At 54.1% G+C, this 20,768-nt stretch overlaps 1 protein-coding gene and 1 long non-coding RNA gene across 9 annotated transcripts in view; one reads left to right on the top strand and one right to left on the bottom strand.

Annotated features, from left to right (window-relative positions):
* Positions 1–5,563: 5,563 nt before the first annotated feature.
* Positions 5,564–12,433, bottom strand: LOC118352390 (uncharacterized). 2 transcript variants are annotated; one of them, XR_007406160.1, is made up of 4 exons: positions 12,295–12,433; positions 12,062–12,224; positions 7,404–9,163; positions 5,564–6,401 (listed from the first exon to the last, which is right to left on the bottom strand). It is a non-coding gene; the product is annotated as an uncharacterized LOC118352390 (long non-coding RNA). The 2 variants fall into 2 exon arrangements; XR_007406159.1 differs by lacking the exons at positions 5,564–6,401; positions 7,404–9,163 and having other exon boundaries at positions 11,514–12,224.
* Positions 12,270–20,768, top strand: part of SLC2A11 (solute carrier family 2 member 11) — a 21,491-nt gene continuing 12,992 nt past the window's right edge. For 3 of the 7 annotated variants that reach the window (XR_007406157.1, XM_049101787.1, XM_049101789.1), the window contains exons 1-3: positions 12,947–13,251; positions 15,794–15,892; positions 18,727–18,887. Coding sequence is in view for 6 of the 7 variants with exons in the window: in XM_049101787.1 (XP_048957744.1) it covers positions 13,153–13,251; positions 15,794–15,892; positions 18,727–18,887 (359 nt within the window). In the remaining variant the exon portion in view is untranslated. Of the gene's footprint in view, positions 12,380–12,946; positions 13,252–15,793; positions 15,893–18,726; positions 18,888–20,768 lie in introns of those variants that run through there. The other 4 variants (XM_025474743.3, XM_049101788.1, XM_049101786.1 and 1 more) reach the window with 4 other exon arrangements.

Raw genomic sequence — 20,768 nt, 5'->3', positions numbered from 1 at the left:
ATGTCAGCGTGGGGAAGTGGAGGTATTCCTGCCTCCAGGCGCTCAGCAATCTCTGGGCCCTCCACTCAGGGTCAGGCCGGGGCTAATAGGAGGGCCTGTCATTGTGGACAGGAGCGTCTGTCTCCCCTTTGATTGGGGCTGATAAGGCAGGCGCCTGGCCTGGGGAAGGAGAAACATTCCCCAGGAGGCATGGGGCCCGGGATAGGTGGGGACTGCCAGCCAAACGGGACAGCCAGGGGAACATGGCTGGATTCGATGCTCTCTCCTCAGAACCCTGGGTATTCTTAGGTGGGGAAACTGAGGCCCAGCATGAGGCCCAGCAGGGCCTGAGGCCGACCTCTGTCAGCAGTCCAGGCTTTTCCTGTCTGGTTTCAGGCCCAGGGCAGGTCCACTTCTCTGATGCAGGCATCTGCAAACAGTTATTTATGGAGAGAAGCCCTGGACACCACACGGTCCCAGGGGCCTAGAGATGCAGGCAGCCAGTATGCTGGGGCCTATTTGGTTGCCTGTCCTAAGCAGCAGGATGGCAGACCTGCCAGCTGGGCCTGCAGTCTCTCCTGCACTGAGGAGGGACCTGAAGGAAGGCCTATGGTCCCTGGGCAAGGTGACAATGAGCCCCGCTCCTCAAGCTGCTTCTCTGACCTTGCTGTGTTTTCCTTCTGACGATACAAGATGTGAGCTCAGTGCCTAACCCCTTCCCACACATGGACCCCAAACTGCAGGGGGAAGGCCTCCCCGAAGCTCCAGCCAGCCCCTCCCAGGAGCAGCTGTGTCCCCGTTGGCTCTTCCTGTCTGGGTCATAGGATTATTTTTAGCACCGAATCCGGAACCCACTCGGCAGCAGCTGCTCATGGCCGGAGAGCAAGAACAACAAACTGTCCAGGTGGGCTGTGTCAGACCTGGGCCTGGCCCTCTGAATTTGGTAGATTCCAGACTTTCCAGGAATTAGCAGGTCTCTGGGGTGTATGGGAAGGGATGAGGCAGTTTGGGGCAGAGGATGAATAGCATGAGCCAGGCCCATGAGGGGAACAGGTTGTGCAAAGGTCCTGAGGTGCCATGGTGACGGCGCAGAGCAAAGCCGAAGGCGTGGTGAGGAGGAGGGGCTGCCTGCAGAGGCTGAGCACAGCTGTGCAGGCTGCGGTCTCTGTCCCCAGGGCAATGAGGAGCCCTCAGAGAGTTTCCAGCATGGTGGTGAGGTTACATTCAAATGGCAGCTCTCAGGAGGAAGAAGGAGACAAGAATAGAAGCAGTCGTCTGAGTGGAGGATGACGACAGTGGCCTGCGGTAGGGAGGTGAATGACAAAGTGGGAGCAAACGTGCCAAGGATGAAGAAGCCATGAAGTGACTGTAAGATGGGTGGGACGTGGCGGAGGGCCAGGTTTCTGACGGAGATCCCCCACTGGCTTGGGACAGGTCAAGTTTGGGGTGCTGTGGGACATGCCCACCTCAGGGAAGCCCTCCCTGGTCACCCAGCTTGGTCTCCCGGCCGCTTGTCACCTGCAGCGCTCCCCGTGCCCACAGGCATGCTGCACCCGGCTCTGTATCCCTGGAAGTCCTCTGTGACCTCTGAGCCTCGAGAAGGCCAGCCTGTGCCCCAGGGCCGGATCTGGGCCTGGCACTGAGACCTGAGCCTGCCAGGCCCCCACCCTGGGCCTCTTTGTCCCTGCCTGTGAAATGGGCTGCTGGGAAGAGCCCATCTATAGAGCCTCCTCCAGCTTTAGTTGGTTCCACTGTTGGGGGGATCAGATTTCTGGGCAGCGGCCCCCTTCCTGTGACACAGTCAGAGCTGCACCCCCCACCCCCCACCCCAAGGCTGGTCTCTGCCGTGAATGAATGAGGGAGAACGCAGCAAGGCAGGACTCTCCCGGAGACTGGTTTTCTCGCCTGCCTCCTCCTGGCCCAGAGCTCCCTCACAGGGCGGCACTGGGGAACATTCCTGGAAGCCTCAGGAAAGGCCCAGGAGGGAGCCAGCAGGGTCTGGCTCAGGTGGCATTGTGGGGAAGATGTGGACACCCTGCAGGGAGGGGACGAGTGTCGTGGGCTTGCTGACAAGGGGCTGCAGGCAGGAGGGCTCTGGACTAGGACAGTGGGAGAGGGCACGCAAGGCGGGAAGAAGGGCTTGGGCAAAGGTGTGGAGGCAGGAAAGAATCCGTGTCTTGGGGGAGGCAAGGACAAGAAGGGGCCTTAGAGCCCAGGTCGTAACGGGTGCTCTGTACCCCTCACTTAAGCCCCACCACCTCAGTGGGTTCCTGGACCCAATTCCGATGCATGTGTGGGGGTGGGGGTGGGGAGTGTGTTCAGAGTTCCCCCCACCAACATGTGTCTTGAGCATTCAACTCAATTCTGATGCCTTCCACCCCGAGATAGCATCAGATTCCACAGGCTCAAGGCTCAGTCCCCCCAAGACCACCCTCCACTTCAGGCAGGAGTCAAAAGGTTGTTACTGTATTTCTTGGCTCTAAATCAGAGGTTCCCATGACCCCCCTCTTTGGGCTCTATTAATTTGCTAGAGTGACTCACAGAACTCAGGAAATCCATCACTAGATTACTGGCTTAATTCAAAGGACATGAAAGGACACCAGTTGGGGCACCCAGTTGGCTCAGTCAGTAGAGCCTGCCACTCTTAATCTCGGGGTTGTAAGTTCAAGACCCACATTGGGTATAAAAAAAATTACTTAAAAAAAAAAGTAATTACATTACTTAAAAAAAATAAAAGATGAAAAAAAAAAAAAAAGATGTCAGTCAATAGCCACAGGAAGAGAGACCTAGTGGGAGCTCCCAAAGGGGCTTCTGCCCACATGGAGTTCAGGGTTCGGCACAGTGACAACATGGAAGCATTCTGGTTCCCCAACCTGGAAGTTCTCTGAACCTCACCTTTTGGGGGCTTCATTACATAGGCATGATTGCTTAAATCATGGGCCACTGGTCACCGAATCCACCTCCAGCTCTTCCTCCTCTCTACCCTCAGGTCAGGGGGGGACTGAAATTTCCACCGCTACATTTGTGGGTGGTTCTCCTGGCAACCAGCCCTCATCCTTAAGCACTCTCCAAAAGTCTCCTCGTTAACATAAACCCAGCTGTGATGGGAAGGACCTTGTTGTGAGTAATAAGACACCCATTTCACCTTTATGGCTCTGAAGCATATTCAGGAACTGAGGATGAGAGAACAAATATTATAACAAAAGATGCTTCCCTTGTGCTTATGCTTCCAGAAATTCCAAGAGTTTGGGGAGTTGTGTGCAAGGAACTATGGATAAAGATGTACTATATGGGGACACCTGGGTGGCCCAACGGTAGAGCATCTGCCTTTGGCTCAGGGTTTGTGTGAATCCAGGGTCCCAGGATCGAGTCCCACATCGGGCTCCCCGTAAGGAGCCTGCTCCCTCTGTCTCTGCCTCTCTCTGTGTCTCTCATTAATTTAAACAAACAAAAAAAGGGACACCTGGGTCGCTCAGCAGTTGAGCGTCTGCCTTTGGCCCAGAGCATGATCCTGGAGTCCCGGGATCGAGTCCCACATCGGGCTCCCTGCATGGAGTCTGCTTCTCTCTCTGACTCTCTCTGTGTCTCTCATGAATAAATAAATAAAATATTTTAAAAAGGGTGGGGGAGGGAATCCCTGAGTGGCTCAGCAGTCTAGCACCTGACTTTGGCCCAGGGCGTGATCCTAGAGTCCCAGGATCGAGTCCTACATCGGGCTCCCTGCGTGGAGCCTGCTTCTCCCTCGGCCTGTGTCTCCACCTCTCTCTCTCTCTGTCTCTCTCTCTCTCTCTGTGTCTCTCATGAATAAATAAATAAAATCTTAAAAAAAAAAAAAAAAGACCCACTATATGCGAGAATATATTTTGGTCATCCAAATGACCAAATATATCTATTTTTTATAAATCACACAATATGGCACTGCCACCTTACCAAGTAGGTTATTCTTACAAATAAAGAAACAGGCTCAGAGAGATTAAGTCACCTACTTGAGGACACTCAGCTAGAGAGAGAGGTGCCAAGACGCCAAGGTGCCAGTGCTGGCTTTGCCACCACGAGGAGTGATGGAAAGGACTGGTGGCGAGGTGGTGAGCCGGCCCCAGGGGAGCTCAGCACAGGGAGCGACAGGCACGACCTGCGGGGCAAGCCTGTGGAGGGTACCAGCGACCTGCCAGTGTCCTGCAGCCTCACACCCTTCTCCAGCCAGAGTTGGGAGGCAAAACCTCTCTGCGTCTCTGGGCTTCTGTGTCTCCACCATGAGCCTCTGCTTCCTCGCTGATGCTCCCCTGCTGAGCAGCGTGGGTGCTGGCTGTCAGCCTGGGCCTCAGTTTCACCGTCTCTGACCCCTGAGGCCTGGATGAGCCGGTCCTTTCCCAGCCTCAGCTGCCCGGCCAGCCGGAGCTCGGGCCCAGCTGTCTCAATCCTCAGCAATTGCCTTTCATTCCCACTTCCTTCTGCGACCGCTGCCCGAAGGTCAAAGCCACGTCCGGCCTGCCACTCAGAATCCCAGAGCATCTGGCCGACGGCTCTCCCTGGCCTCCGCTACTTTCCGGCTCGGCGCCGTGGGTGGTGGTTTGGGTGGTTCAGCCAAGTGGCAGGGCCGGGATGCCAGTGCCGGCAGGAGAAGCGCAAGACGCGGTACAAAGATGGGCCAGCCCTGTGACTGTGTGTCGCTTGTCTGCATACCCGGGAGGCCACGAACGTGGGTCTGGTTCTTGCGGCCCTGAGGTGACTGTGGAACCTGATGCCACCCTGTTCAACAGTCTTCCTGCTCATTACCAGGTCGTCAGGCAGCGCTGGCCTGTGGCCTGTCCCCCGCTGGCCATGCCACCAGAATCCCCCCTCCACACCCTTGGCTTACCCGAGCTACTGGGGCCCCTTTAGCAAAACAAACACACAATTAAAATGGCAAGATGAGGGCACCTGAGTGGTTCAGTGGTTGAGTGTCTGCCTTTGGATCAGGTCATGATCCCCGGGTCCCAGGATGGAGTCCCACATTGGGCTCCCTACAGGGAGCCTGCTTCTCCCTCTGCCTGTGTCTCCGCCTCTCTCTCTCTGTCTCTCATGAATAAGTAAATAAAATCTTTTTAAAAAATTAAAATAAAATGGCAAGATTAGGTGCAAAAAGGGAACATTTACTTAGAGAACTCAAAACAAACACTACATTCATAAAAGCTGACAAATACCACCCAACATCATAAAATCCAGAAGGAAATCCCTCTGTCTTCAGAAGCCTGTGGCCAGGGGGCCTGGTGTGGCCAGGTCAGGTAGGGGCTGATAAGGCAGCGCACCCGCCAGCCAGGCCCCTGCTTGTCCCCTCTGGGCAGCGGAGGTGGGAGGGCTCCATGAAGGGGTGAGTGTGGACCCAGGAAGGGGTGGACTGCCTATTCAGCTCCCACGTCCCCACCCTGTGGCAGGTGGCCCAGCCACAGGGGACTGGCCCCTTTGGTGCCCTCCCGTCTCCTTCTGCCCTGGGCTCTGCTGGGAGGGGTCCTCTCCTCCCCAAGGAACCCAGGATTCAGTGCTTCAGACTCTGGCCTGACCAACCCCCCTCAATCCCCCCACCCCCCCCACATACCCCCCCACCTCCCACCCATCTCCTCCAGATGTGGGCACAGCTGTATTTTTAGAGGAGCCAACCACAAGGACATTCTTTCCTTCTAATTATGAGGGCTTCAAATTTCCTACCAATCAGTCTCATTGTCCCGCCCTCAAATATCAAAGGGTGGCCAGCAGGAGGGACGCTTCAGCTGGTTGTAGTCCTTCCTCACTCCCTCCCCACCCCCCTCTTCCCTCTCTTCTTTCCCTTTCTTCTGCTTTTTTTTTTTTTTTTGCACCATTAAATTAGAAAGGAGACCCAGAACTGAAAACTGTGAGGAGGAGGGTGCAGCAGGATTTGGGGTGGACCCAGCAGGAGCTGCCCAGAACCTTGCCTTCTGCATCCCTACGCCCCTGGGGATGTCCAACTGGGCTGCAGCCCCTCTGGGTTCACACACCCAAGGTAGGCCCTGTTTGGGACAAGTGTGGGGATCAAGAGAGGGTCAGGTGCCTGTCCTCAGGCTGCTCAGTGCAGGGCGGGTGAACAGACACACAGGGGCCAGAGGACACAACCCCTGTGCGGTGGGCAGGTCAGTTATGATGTCCCCATTTTACAGGTAAACAACAGAGGCTTGGGAGAGGAGGTACCTGTTAGAACTGCAGGAGCGCCCTGAGTGTTTGCTGCAGCTCTCGCGATGTGCTTGGTGGTGGCTCGCTGCCACCCTCTCAGCCTGGTGTCCAAGGTCAGCAGGCCTCCTGACCTCTGCCCCCGTGGGTCCTTGGGAGGCTTCTGGTGAGAGGCAAAGGTGCTGGTCCCTGTCCCGGTGGGAGGAACAGGAGGGGCTTTTGACTTTGAACCACAGGCTGCTCCCATTCTGCAGCACTTCCTGGAAACCGGACAGAAAAGGAAACTGAGGCCCAGAGGGCTAGGAGGCAGGCCCAGGACAGGTCAGCCTTAAGTCGCGAGCTAGGCACCCCCCCCTGGAGTAGCGATGCACCCAGTGCTCGGTCCCAGTGATGGCCTGGCCTGCTCGTGGCCTGAGCCCTGGAGAGAGGTCCAACCTGAGCCCGGGTTCCAGGGGAAGGCACTAGCCCAGGCCACCGGCGCGCCCGCAGGGTGCAGAGGGCGTGGGTTCAGGCGCCACCAGGCAGGCTTCCCCGGGCCCTGGCCCCCGGGTGTGGCACAGGCTGGGCGCGCAGGACCGGCAGGGGGACCCCCTGGGGTGGGAGCAGGAGGGGGCGCCTGGGTCCGGGACGGGAGGGGGTGGTTTGGGGGCCGCCCGGACCAGGAGGGGCACTGACACAGGCCTTTGGGTTTCCCTGCCACAGCGGAGCCCCCCACCGGGGCGGAGGGCCGGTTCCGGGCCGAGAGGCGGACGGAGCTCGGGGACCCGCCGCGGCACAGCCTGGGCTCTGTCGCCCCCTCGTGGCCGAGCGGGTCTGGGCGGCGGGGGGAAGCCGGGGACCCAGCGCGGCCGAGTGGGTCCGGGGTGGGGGGTCTGGAGGCCGGTTGGGGACCCGGGCAGAGGCCGCAGAACCGGGGCGCCGACCCCCGGGAGTCACGCCTACTGGCCCTCCCGTATTATTTTCAGTGGGAGCACACTCCTCCCTGCTTCCTGCTGAGTGCCACGGGCGGGTCCCCGCCGGCTCTGGGCCTCAGTTTCCCTCCCTGCAGAGTGAAAGGCCCGGGCTTGTCGGAGGGGCGCGGAGGCGTGGACTCGCACCCCGGGGAGACGGGCCACCTGCTGCTGCGCCTTTCCTAGGGGGCTGCGGGCGGGTCACCCCGCCTCCCCTCCCCTCCCTCCCACCCCCTCAGGAAACCAGCTAGGTGACACAAATGCAGAAAGCCAAGGACTGGAAGGGTGAAGGGGTGTTCTTTCCGCACACACCCCCAACTCCAGGGTGCTTTGGAGGCCCTATGCATCTGGGCCAGCAGGGGACCCCATCGGGCAGGGTCGGCCCCTGACTTGGGATCCGAGGAAAACCAGCTCAGCTTCCAGCGGAGTTGTGTCACCAGTCCACGCTTGACCTTGTGGGGTCTCAGGTGATGTGGGAAAACAAGAGCAAAAGAAAAAAATAATTGAATTTCCTTACTACTTACAGCCCATTGGCAAGTCCTTGAAACAGGCGAGCGTCCTTTCGCTGGGAGCTCAGCTGCACCAACGTTAATAGGTTTGCAAAGGGCAAAAGGCCTGACCCCCTAGGATCCTTTAAGGTCTTCTTTAACATATAAAAATTATTTTGAAAATCTCCTTTATCTCTACCCCCCAAGTTACATGTTAGCAGTCATCCCCCAAGCATATGGCCCACTGATACACCCCTGAAGGGTCTCATGACTAGGGTTTTACTAGACAGTAATAAATGACCTTTTCCTAACAAGAGCTAGCCCCCTCCAAGTCCTGGAAAACTTGCTTCTAAGTTTTACACTTATGCTCTCCCTAACCCCCTCCCAACTTAAAAGTATATAATTGTCCACTCCTCATCACCCCAAAGCAGCTCTTTCTGCCCACAGGTCCTGTCCCTGGGCTTTAATAAAACCACCTTTTTGCACCAAACATGCCTCAAGAATTTCTTGGCCATCCACTCTGAACCCCACCAATTTCTACATCATCAGGTTCTTGTCTGTAAAGGAGACTGTAGCCACCCACAGAGGATTGTTGAGAGGATTAGCATATAGCTTGGGGCCACCTCACACCTTGACCTTCACACTCAAGGTTAAGCTCCCAGTTAATGTTTGCTGAGAAGAAACCTCAAACTTCCAGGCTTAAGGATAATAATTAATGGCTGGGAACCTAGGCACATGGGGGCTGACTGCGGTGAGGTGTCAGGTGGCATTTTGGGGAGAAGGGAGGGCAACTGAGTATTATCATAGTAGTAGTCCATAGTAGTAGGGCTGCCTGGGTGGCTCAGTCTGTTGAGCATCTTGATTTTGGGTCAGGTCATGATCTCAGGGTCCTGAGATAGAGCCCTGTGTGTAGTCTCGTGCTCAGCAGGGAGTCTGATAGGATTTTCTCTCTCTCTCTGTGTCCTGCAGCCCTACTCCCTGCTCATGCTCTCTGTCTCTCAAATATATGTCTTGGGCAGCCCTGGTGGCGCAGCGGTTTAGCGCCACCTGCAGCCTGGGGTGTGGTCCTGGGGACCCAGGATAGAGTCCCACGTGGGCTCCCTGTGTGGGGCCTGCTTCTCCCTCTGCCTGTGTCTCTGCCTCGCTCTGTGTCTCTATGAATAAATAGGATCTTTAAAATATATATATATATATAAATCTTTTTAAAAAGATTTTCTTTATTTATTCATGAGAGACAGAGAGAGAGACAGAGACACAGGCAGAAGGAGAAGCAGGCTCCATGCAGGGAGCCCAATGTGGGACTTGATCCCAGGTCTCCAGGGCTGAAGGCAGGCGCCAAACCTCTGAGCCACCCAGGGATCCCCTCAAATATATAAATCTTTATTTATTTTTTATCTTTTTTTTTATTTTTTTACTTATTTATTCATGAGAGACACAGAGAGAGAGAGGCAGAGACGCAGGCAGAGGGAGAAGCAGGCTTCATGCAGGGAGCCTGATGTGGGACTCGATCTTGGGTCTCTAGGATCAGGCCCTGGGCCGAAGGCAGACGCTAAACCATTGAGCCACCCAGGCTGCCCTATAAATCTTTAAAAAAAAAAGTTAAATCCAGTTCTGAATTTAGTAGTATCCCAGCACACTCTCAAGCTTTTACTACATATGCATATATTCCTATCTAAGACATAAGGTTTTGTATATTTCCAAATATAAAGTATATTTCTTAATATAAAGGCTTTAGGGATGCCTGACTGGTTGGGTCAGTGGAGTGTGCAACTCTTGATCTTGAGATTGTGAGTTGAGTCCCACGATGGATGTAGAGATGACTTTATTTTTTTTTAAGATTTTATTTATTTATTCATAGAGACAGAGAGAGAGAGGCAGAGGGAGAAGCAGGCATCACACAGAGAGCCTGATGTGGGACTCAATTCAGGATCTCCAGGATCACGTCCTGGGCTGTAGGTGGCACTAAATCGCTGTGCCACCGGGGCTGCCCAAGATGACTTTAAAAAGTAAAATCTTTAGGGGATCTCTGGGTGGCTCAGCAGTTTAGCGCCTGCCTTCAGCCCAAGGCATGATCCCGGGGTTCCAGGATCAAATCCCACATGGGGCTCCCTGCATGGAGCTTGCTTCTCCCTCTGCCTGTGTCTCTGCCTCTCTCTCTCTCTCCCCCTCTGTGTCTCTTGTGAATAAATACAATCTTTAAAAGTAAATAAATAAAATATTTATAAAATATATGTAAAGGCTTTATAATCTGTACAATTTTCTGCACCTTTATCCAGGCTGTGTTTTGATTTCACCTAATTTTATGTTAATGTTGTTCCTCTAGTTCATCATTATCTACTGATGAGTGGCATTCTCCTGTAAGCCACAATTCATTTCTCCATTTTCCTGATGATTGACATTGGGGTTGTTAACAGTTTTCTAATATTACAAACAATGCTGCATATATGAACAGAAGTTCTTGAGCATGGGATTAAGAGTTCCTCTTTAAAAAAAAAAAAGATTTTGGGATCCCTGGGTGGCTCCATGGTTTAGCGTCTGCCTTTGGCCCAGGGCGCGATCCTGGAGTCCCGGGATCGAGTCCCACATTGGGCTCCCGGCATGGAGCCTGCTTCTCCCTCCTCCTGTGTCTCTGCCTCTCTCTATCATAAATAAATAAATCTTAAAAAAATAAAAATAAAAAGATTTTATTTATTTGAGAGAGAGAAAGATATAGCAGGAGCAGAGGGAGAGGGAGAAGCAGACTCCCTGATGAGCAGGGAGCCCAATGCAGGGACTCTGGGATCATGACCTGAGTGGAAGGCAGATGCCTAACTGACTGACCCACACAGGTGCCCCAAGAGTTGTTGTTGTTGTTGTTCTTCTTCTTCTTCTTTTTTAAGACTTTATTGACTTCTTTATATATCTGGAATACTAATGCTTTTTTGGTCATATGCTTGTGGACAACTTCTCCACAGCTACTTGGTAGCTCTTAGTCTCACCTTTTTATGGTATCTTTTAACATAGATTTTTAATTTTATAATTATTTTTTAAGTAGGCTCCATGCCCAACATGGGGCTTGAATTCATGACCCTGAGGCCAAGAGTCTCATGTTCTAACAGTGAGCCAGCCAGGCACCACTAGATTTTTATTTTTAATGATGTTAAATTTTCATAAGAAACCTCATGTTTTGGGACACCTAGGTGGCTCAGCGGTTGAACATCTGCTTTTGGCTCAGGATGTGATCTCACAGGGACTGGGATCGAGTTCCACATCAGGCTCCTTGTGGGGGGTGGCCTGCTTCTCCGCATTCCTGTGTCTCTGCCTCTCTTTCTGTGTCTCTCATGAATAAATAAAATCTTAAAAAAAATTTAAAAAAACCTTATGTTTTATCCTTCTTTATCCTGAGGTTATCATAGAGGCCGTTTTTAGGCAACCAATTTGAGCAATAGATACCTAAGTAAGGTAGAAGGACACACAGTGATCACCTACCAGCTGGCTGAATATAAGCAGGCCCATTAGGTGACCCACTTCAAAATATTCAGGCAGCCCAGGTGGCTCAGCGGTTTAGTGCTGCCTTTGGCACAGGGCCTGATCCTGGGGATCAAATCCCATGTTGTGCTCCCCGCATGGAGCCTGCTTCTCCCTCTGCCTGTGTCTCTGCCTCTCTCTCTCTAAATAAATAAAATATTTAAAAAATATATCCATAAGCCCTGGCTAGACAGCTATTTGAGAGGAGAAAAAATAGCCTTTTTTGAAAAAAAGAAATCTATTTAAATAAAATATTAGCAACCGAAGCCAACAATGTGTTAATAGCAACAATTACAAAACTATGAGCTAGTTGTGTTTATCCTAAGATTTAAAGGACTAATCACTCTTAGAAAGTCTATTGATGTAATTGAGCTCATAAACAGTTAAGTAGAATGCCTATGATTATCTCAACAGGTGCAGAAAAAAATGCAATTAGCAACTGCTAATATTTTATTGTTTTTCCTTAAAACTGCACAATGTTGTTGTGTTTTTTTTTTAAGATTTTATTTATTCATGAGAGACACACAGAGTGAGGCAGAGACATAGAGGGAGAAGCAGGCTCCCTGTGGGGAGTCCAGTTCAGGACTAAATCCTCAGACCTGGGATCATGCCCTGAGCTAAAGGCAGATGCTCAACCGCTGAGCCACCCAGCTGTCCCAAAAACCCACAATGTTTTCAGGAGTTTTTAAAAGCTCAGAGCAGCAGGGACTTCTTGGTGGCTCAGTCAGTTAAACAAGCAACCCTTGGTTTGGGCTCAGGTCATGATCTCAGGGTGCTGAGACTGAGCCCCCAGCAGCAAGGCTCCAAGCTGAGAGTAGAGCCTGCTTGGGATCCTCTCTCTGTCTGTCTCCCTCTGCCCCTCTCCACTCCCAAGAGCTCTCTCTCAAAAAACCCCCCAAAACTTAATGTTATTAAAAAACAAAAGTTCAGAGCAGCAAAAATCAAACAAAAACCAGGCATGAGCAAGAGAGATACCGCAGTCTCCCTTCTGGTTACATCCCATCACAGTCTTCGCTCCGATGGCGTCCTAAGGCCACTTTCAGGCAGGTGTCTGTGACCACAAAGAGCATCTTAGGCAAGTCTGGTTTCCATCTGGCCTTCTTCCACCTCCTGGATTCCATGCAGGGCCCAAGAAGCCCTGAGAAATAAAAGATTAATCAGGCCCTGTGGACCCTGCGGCTCCTCACCTCCAAGAGCCAGCCGCTCACCAGTCAGCCTGAAGCGGGTTCTCCCCGGTGCACCCCACATCCCGGGCTCGGCCAGGGCTGACGGATGCCAACGCTCCAGAGACTGGTGGGTCTGGCCTTAGGTCCCTCGCGATGCTGCCCCTCCACCCGGCCCGGGCGAGGGTGGGGCCCTGATGGGGGCAGAAGGAAGTGGGAGGGAGGGGCCGGGGGGGCGGTGCGGGGCCGAGGCAGGGGCCCGCAGAGCTTCACTCCGGGGCGGGAGAGCGGACCAGGGGCCAGGACGGGGCTTCGGGCGAGCATGCAGCCCTCTGCGACCTCGGGGGCGCCTGCGGGGGTGGCGCGGTTCCCTTCCGCTTTGCACCGAAGGGCCCAGGCTCGGCCGACCACGCGGGCGTGGCTCTTCAGCCTCAAAGCTACGGAAAGGGAGGGATGGAGGATGAGCAGGAGCCTCAGCCCCGGGTGACAGCTCGCGGCGCCGCTCGCCCCTTCACCGCCCCGGGCGCCTGCGCGTCGTCTCGGGTGCGCTGGGGGCGCGCCTTCCGCTCACCCGGCCGCCGCGACACCCACGGCTCCTGCCCGCCCCCTCCCGGTCCCCGTCCCCGTCCCCGTCCCCGTCCCCTCCCCCCTGGAGAGCGCAGCCACAACGCCCACTGCGCATGCGCCTCCCCGTCCGCTCCCGGGGCCCGCAGAAACCACGGCACCGCGCTCCTCGGGGCGCGCATGCGCTTTCCCCCGAGCGGCCACGGCGGCGGCGGCTCCGTGCCGCAAACCCGGTGTTGCGGCGAATGCTGGAGAAATGCGTACGTGCTCGGTACCCTCCTGCGATGGGGAAAGGTCTGAATTCCGAAACGCGGCCGGCCCAGGCGGCCCAGACGAGGGATGGCGGACCGGCCGGAACGCGCGGGCGCAGGCCCTCCGCAGGCTCGACGGGGCGCTCGGAGCACAAACCCGCTGCTGCGCTCGGACGAGCGGAAGCAGGTGGCGCGCGGGAACGGGGGACGGCCCGGGCCAGGGCAAGGTTGCATGGGGTCACGCGTCTGCAGGAGCCGCGGCCCGGCGCACCCCAGGCTGCAGCCCCTGCGCGGTCCCGCGGCCCTCGGGCGGGGCGGGTCCGACACGCCCGGGAGGCAGCAGCCCTTGGGCACCACCGTCCAGGTCGCCGCGCCCCCTCCTGCCTCGCCTCACTCTCCTCCCTTCGTGTCCTCCGTGCTCCCTCCAAACCCTGTCCCGATGTCCTGCTTCAGAGCAGCGGGGGCAGCCGGAGGCGATCGTCCACACCACCACCACCCGTCTCTGGGCGCCCTTCCCCCGCCCCCCGCCCCCCGCCCCGGTCCTCCCACTCCTCTGCCAGCCTGCACTGGTTTCCTTCAAACGCCCACCTGCATGGCACGTGTCCCCCTGTCCTTCAAGTCCTCGTGCAGATGTCGCCTTCCCCGACGACCCTCTCAAACACCCCCTCTCACCCCTCCCTGCTTTCTGTCTTCATCACACCAGCTGACATACTATGTGTTTTCCTCGTTCATTTTGTTATTGCCTGCCCTGCCTTCCCCTGCTGGAAGGAAAGCCCTGTGAGGTCAGAGATTTTCTTTCCTGTCCCACTGGATATATCCGCAGCACCCCAAACAGTTGGTTTACTGTTCCCAGTAGGGAGGCAAGAAGTATTTGTTCACTGAATTGATAATCACCATCATAGCTAATGTGGGAATGTTCTTCCTGATAAGACACAGGACTAGGCAATCCCCATGCATGAGCCCAGTGAATTAAATAATTTCCTGGGCCGCCTGGGTTAACCTTCCAACCCTTGGTTTCTGCTCAAGTCCTGATATTAGGGTTCTGAGATTGAACCCCGTGTCAGGCTCATTCAGCATGCATCTGCTTCAGATTCTCTCTCCCTCTCCCTCCACCCCTCCTGCTCATTCTCTCTCTTAACTTAATTAATTAATTAATCTTTTTTAAAAATTCCTGCTAGTTTGGAGACCTGCCAGCATCTCCTGCCCCATGGGCTCAATTGTCATCAAGCTCTGTGTCTTTTTTTTTTTTAAGTTTATTATCATTATTTTTAATAATCTCTATACTCAGCATGGGACTCAAACCCAAACCCTAAGATCAAGAGTCACAGGCTCTTCCAACTGAGCCAGCCAGACTCCCCAGGCTCTAGGTCTTTTGCTGCTTCCTGCAGATCTATCTTCGTAGAAGGCTCACCTCTATGCAGCCCACATGGAGATTTTTTTAAAAGAATTTATTTATTTATTTGTTTATTTATTTATTAGAGAGAGAGAGAGACAGCGATCAAGAAGGAGAAGGAAATGCAGGCCCCCTGTTGAGCAGAGAGCCTGATGTGGGGCTTGACTTCAGGACTCTGGGATCATGACCTGAGCGGAAGGCAGACTCTTAACCAACTGTTAGCTACCCAGGCACCCCCCACATGGAGGTTTAATGTAACACCCGTGTGAGACCAGAGTCCTGGGTCCTCACCTGGCTTCATCCTATAGCTTCCAGCTTGAAAAGAAGTTCCTTAGGCCTTATGGGAACTGTAGGCATGTCCTCTGATGGACCAGTCTCCAGACCTATGGCAAGATATTGCCCCCCAGAAATATCAGAAAGGGAGACAGAACATGAAAGACTCCTAACTCTGGGAAATGAACTAGGGGTGGTGGAAGGGGAGGTGCGTGGGGGGTGGCGGTGACTGGGTGACGGGCACTGAGGTGGGCACTTGACGGGATGAGCACTGGATGTTATTCTATATGTTGGCAAATTGAACACCAATAAAAAATAAATTTATATAAAAAAAAAAGATCCTTCCTCCCCAGGATGACAACTGTTCTCTATTATACCAAGTGTGTATGGCACACATGTACCTTGGCTGCCTCCCCACCCTACCTGGAGGTAGGCACGATCATCTCCAGGTCCAGTAAGGGCAGAGCTGGCATTGAGACCCAAGCGTGGCCACCAGCTGTGGCCACTCTGCTGCTTCATGTGCCCCACAAGTCCCCATGCATAGAGGTCCATATGGCCCTTCTGTTAGCCTTATTGAGGAACCTGGTGAGGTTCTGTTAGCCTTATTGAGGAACTTAGTGAGGGAAGGAGGCGCAGCCACTCTGTTGGAGAATGTTTTACTGGGGCAAGCCACTGGGGCTTGGGAGCTCCTGTCCTGCTAGGATCAGAGCTTCACTCTGCTGGGGCCCCAGCTCAGAGCACTGTGCTCCTGAACCACAGCAGGCGTGCCCAGGGTCAGCCTGGCACCAAGGGTCAGAGAACTGTTGTCTACTTCAGGAAAATGCTGATGGGGGAGAGGGTGGCAGGGGGAGCAGGATCCTGGACTCAGACCAGGAGGCTGGGGTTCCTCTGCTTCCTGCTGGCCATGTGCAGTCTCTTCCTCTGCATCAGCTGCCTCATCTGCAGAGTGGAAACATCACTGCCTGGTTCAAATAGATTACAATGCTGTGATTGGTAGGTTCCAGCCTTGGGAGGGGGGCGGAGGCTGGTCAAGGTCACTCTGTATCCTCCCCTCTCTCCTCAGATGCAGGGCAGGGTCCTGCTCCTGACCATCTGCGCGGCTGGCATTGGTGGGACTTTTCAATTTGGCTACAACCTCTCCATCATCAATGCCCCGACTTTGGTATGTATGCTCTGTGCCCACCATCACCACCATCCCAGTGGGTGTGGGGCAAGGGCTAACAGCTGCCCACTGTGGGGCTTCAGGCCAGCATCCTCTCCGTGGTGCTTTCTCCCGTGTGTCCACCTCCACCGAGATGTCCCACGGGTCCTGCAGATTCAGCTTCAAACCTAGCTCTGCATCCTCCCTTGAACCCGCATGTCCTCCTGGGTCCCTGATGTTAGTAGATAACTCTTCTGCCTCCCCAGTGACTGGAGGCCAGCCTTGAATCTGCCCCATCCCTGCCCCCAAACATTGAGCCCTTCCTAACTACCTCTAGCTAGCCATCTCTGCCCATGTCTCTGCCATGACTCAGTTCAGGCCCTGTCTCTCTTGCTTGGATCCCTGGCTTAGCCTCCTCACTGGCCTCCCTGTCTTCAGCCTCACCAGTTTGAGCCAGCCACTCCCCTGCCCAGAAACATTTCTGTGGCTCCCCAGTGTCTGTAGGAATAAGGACAGACTCCTCCACCTGAAGTTCAAGGCCTCCTTAGATCTCCCACCTTCATTCCTTGAACCCCACTAGCAAAGCAGGTTAAATGCAGGTCCCCAAATGCACACAGCCCTCTCTCTAAGCCTCTTTTGCTTGGGGAAGCCCCCTCTGCTGCACCTGCAGGAGCCCCTCAAGGACTGCCCAAACACTGTCACCTTCCTGAAGCCTTCCTTCAGCAGCACCCACTCACCCTCCCCCCCTCCACCTCGGGCTAGAAGTCACCCCTCCCTCCCTATCCTTTTGTGTGGGCTGCCACCACTCGTGCATGTTGTCTGTGTGGGGCCCATCCCATCCTCCTGCTGGTTTGCTCTCAGTGTCTGAGTCATCTTTGTGTCCTGGGTGCCTGGCACGGACCTGGCCCCTATGTTCACTGGTGCCTGTGGAAAGGGTGATTCTTTCAGCTCAGTGATAGCTGGCCTCTACCTTAAATCACAAGAGCAAGTGTCCTGTTCCTGGGAAGGCGGTGCGGCTGCACGTGGTGGGTTTTGGGGAAAGAGCTCCAGGAACCAGGTCCTAGGACAGAACGGGCGCTCTCCTCTCCCTGCCTGTCCTGTCCTTCACCCTCTACCCGGGGACAAGAGAGCGGCTGTCACCAGACTGATTTCCTGCCAGCTGGAAACCCCAAAACAGGAGTCCTCCCCAGTGGCTCCGACTGAAAGGTCTGGGAAGACGCTGATTGGCTGATTTGGATCATATCTAGGCCAGGTGTGGGATCAAAAGGTGGAGCACTCCCACTGGCCAGTCTGAGTCAGGTGACCGACCACCTTTCTGGGGACAGAGGAGGCTGTAATGGGTTGGAGAGAAGTCCTCAAAGGAAGGGATGGTAGCCGTTAGCAGAAGCCAAGGATGAGACCACATTCTGGACAGAAACAGTGATAGCAACCCAGTGCCTTAAAGAAAGGATGAAATCAGGGTTTGGAAAGGGAGGCCTGAGCTGGCTGCACTTAGTTTATCTATTTGCTCATTGAGCAAACATGTGAGTGCCCACTTCCTGGCAGATTTACAAGCCAGAGAGGGACCCACCTGCAGCAGGGCACTCTGGGGCCTTGCCTCCCCGTGGGCCATCGCCAGCCCCCCTAAATGAGACTGTCTTGGCCTCTGAGGCTCCTCCTAATTCCCCAAATGGATTTCTGGCCAAGGGCAGGGGAGGCTGGCCCTGGTCCCAGCTCCCCTGGACAGTTTCCCCCAGAGGGGTTTGGCAGGCACCAGGCTGACAGCCACTACTGAACTGGCCTGAGCAGAGGAGAGCTGGCCCGACCCCTAAACGCACTGCCCTCCTCACATCCTGTTGGGAAGCCTGAGACCAGACACAGACTGGTCTCTAAGCAAGGCAAGTGTGTCCCGGCGTTCCCCAAGTGCAGTCATTCCTACCTATGTCGTCAGGCTGGGGGTGGAGGCCTGGGGTGTCCTAACCACCCGCTACAGCCCTGCCTTGTGGCTGAGGCCGTGAGTGAGTCCTTTCACCTCCCTGGGCCTAATTCCCAGGTTAAACAATGAACAGAGTAATGTGTATCTAACAGAGTACGTCTAAGGGCCTTCAAAGTTGGAGTCCCAGGGAAACAAGTGGCACATTCCAGATAAGTCCTGTAGGTTTAGGGGATCCCTGGGTGGCTCAGCCGTTTGGCGCCTGCCTTCAGCCCAGGATGTGGTCCTGGAGTCCCAGGATTGAGTCCCCATGTCGGGTTCCCTGCATGGAGCCTGCTTCTCCCTCTGCCTGTGTCTCTGCCTCTCTCTCTCTCTGTGTCTCTCATGAATAGATAAATACAATCTTTAAAAAAAAAGTCATGTAGGTTTAGATACCACAAGGGACAGTTTAAAAATTGAGTGGGGAGACCCGGGAGAGCTCAGTGATGCCAGAGTCATTACTGCCCCTTCCCCCGAAGGGACACATGGAAGGAAAGAGCCATGTGACATAGGACCCCTTGAGAGGAGCAGTGACCTTTGGTGGAGTGTCACAGCCAGCCTGAGGTCACCCTGACTCAGAAACAAACTCCTGCCTCTCTCTGATGTCCTGCTGGTGCTCACCGTGGCCAAGCCTGACAGAAAGCCAGTCTGCAAGGAGCCCAGTGATGTGGGGTGGATTCTTGGGCCACAAGTGGGGGCATGGGGGGGTGATGGTGGACGCTGAAGGGCAATCAGAGATTGTCCAGAGCTAGGCTCCAGGCGACACTGAGAGTGAAGGGGACTTGTCCAGTGCTCTCACAGAGCAGGTGCCCGGGTGACTTTGGGGGAGACAGAGCCCTGTGGGGGAGAAGGCCTACCCTGTGGAGCCTGTTCCGGGGGTGCTGACTGGCATCTCTGTCCACAGCACATTCAGGAGTTCATCAATGAGACCTGGAGGGTGCGTACCGGCCAGCCGCTGCCCCGCCACCTAGTCCTGTTGGTGTGGTCCCTCATTGTGTCTCTGTACCCCCTGGGGGGCCTCTTCGGAGCGCTGCTTGCTGGGCCCCTGGCCGTCATGCTGGGAAGGTAAGTGCTTTCTTGTGTATGCCCCCGAGACCCCTTGATGAGAGGTCCCCCAGTCTGTAGGCTGAGGAAGGTGGGGGAAGGAGGAGGCCCTGCAGGTAGAGGCCCAGGTCTGCTCTCCTCCTATCCTACCTTCACCACAACCGTCACATTTCTAAGCAGATTTGATAGAGGGAAGGGCCTTGTGCTCTGAGGGAGGGAGAACTCCTGATTTCTGGTTCCATGTCTGCCAGCAAGTGCTATTGCACCGTCCACTAGTGTCTCCTCTTCAGGTCTCATTCCATCACTCTGGATCCAACTGATAGTTTTTTTTTTTTTTAAGATTTTATTTATTAATTCATGACAGACATACAGAAAGAGGCAGAGACACAGGCAGAGGGAGAAGCAGGCTCCATGCAGGGAGCCCGATGCGGAACTTGATCCTGGGACTCCAGGATCATGCCCTGGGCTGAAGGCAGAAGCTGAACCGCTGAGCCACCCAGGGATCCCCAACTGATACAGTTCTTGGGGTGCAGACCGGAGAAACAGGCTCATACTAAGTAAATAATAAACAAGGGTGTCTGGCTGGCTGAGTCAGTGGAGCACGGGACTCTTGATCTAAGGATTGTGAGTTCAAGCCCCACATTGGGCAGGGAGCCTACTTAAATAAAAAATGTTTTTAAAGATTTTATTTATTTATTTGAGATGGAGGGAGCACACAAGCAGTGAGGAGGGGCAGCGGGAGAGGGAGAAGCAGACTCCCTGCTGAGCAGGGAGCCCAATGTGGGGCTCGATCCCAGGACCCAAGTATCATGACCTGAGCCAAAGGCAGATGTTTGAGCCACCCAGTTGCTCCTTAAATAAAAAAATGTTTTAAAAGTCTACTTGGAAAAAATAAATAAAAATAAAAGTCTACTTGAAGGGCTCCTGGGGGGCTCAGTTGGTTAAGCATCTGACTGGTGTCTCAGCTCAGATCTTGACCTCAGGGTCGTGAGTTCAAGCCCCACGTTGGGCTCCACACTGGATGTGGAACCTACTTTAAAAATAAAAATAAGGGTGCCTGGGTGGCTCAGTAGGTTAAGTATCTGACATCTTCTCACGTCATTATCCCAGGGTCCTGGGATTGAGTCCCACATCAGGCTCCTTGCTCAGCAGGGAATCTATTTCTCCCTCTGCCCCTCCCCCCTGCCTGTGAGCACTCTCTCTCTCACACAAATAAATAAAATTAAAAAAAAAAAAAAAATCTTGGGCAGCCCCGGTGGTGCAGCAGTTTAGCGCTGCCTGCAGCCCAGGGCATGATCCTGGAGACCCAGGATTGAGTCCCGCGTTGGGCTCCCTGCATGGAGCCTGCTTCTCCCTCTGCCTGTGTCTCTGCCCCTCTCTCTCTCTGTCTCTGTCTCTATGAATAAATAACTAAAATATTTAATAAATAATAAAATAAAATCTTAAATTTTTTTTAATTTTAAAAATATAATAAAAAATTAAAAGCCTACTTAAAGAGAAAGACAGCCTTCGGCTGACTTGATAAAAAATTGTAATAACTGGAAAGATCCTGGAGCAGCTCATAGAATGAAAGGAAATACTCAGAAGCCAGTTCTTAAGTAGGACGGGATCCAAGGTGGTGCTGAAGATCTCAATAGCCAGAGCTTTGGACCATAATCCCAGGGAGGATGCCTTTAGAGTACATTAGCTCCAACTACATTCTATCTCCATCCAGTGTCTTCATTCAAGATTCAGAATTCAGGAAGACAGATTGTTTTTGACCCACTGTGGGTCACACATTTATACCTGTGAAGCTGTGGCTGAGAAGCAGTGCCAGGCAGAAAGAGCAAATGGCTACCACAGTCCACCCCTTTGCTAGCCACCCTGCATGTGTAGACATGTTTCTCCTGTGTATTCAGCTCT

The sequence above is a fragment of the Canis lupus genome, chromosome 26 (assembly GCF_003254725.2).
Source record: "Canis lupus dingo isolate Sandy chromosome 26, ASM325472v2, whole genome shotgun sequence".
Taxonomy (NCBI): domain Eukaryota; kingdom Metazoa; phylum Chordata; class Mammalia; order Carnivora; family Canidae; genus Canis; species Canis lupus.
Note: the sequence above shows the minus strand (reverse complement) of the source record. Positions and strands in the feature narration are given on the sequence as shown.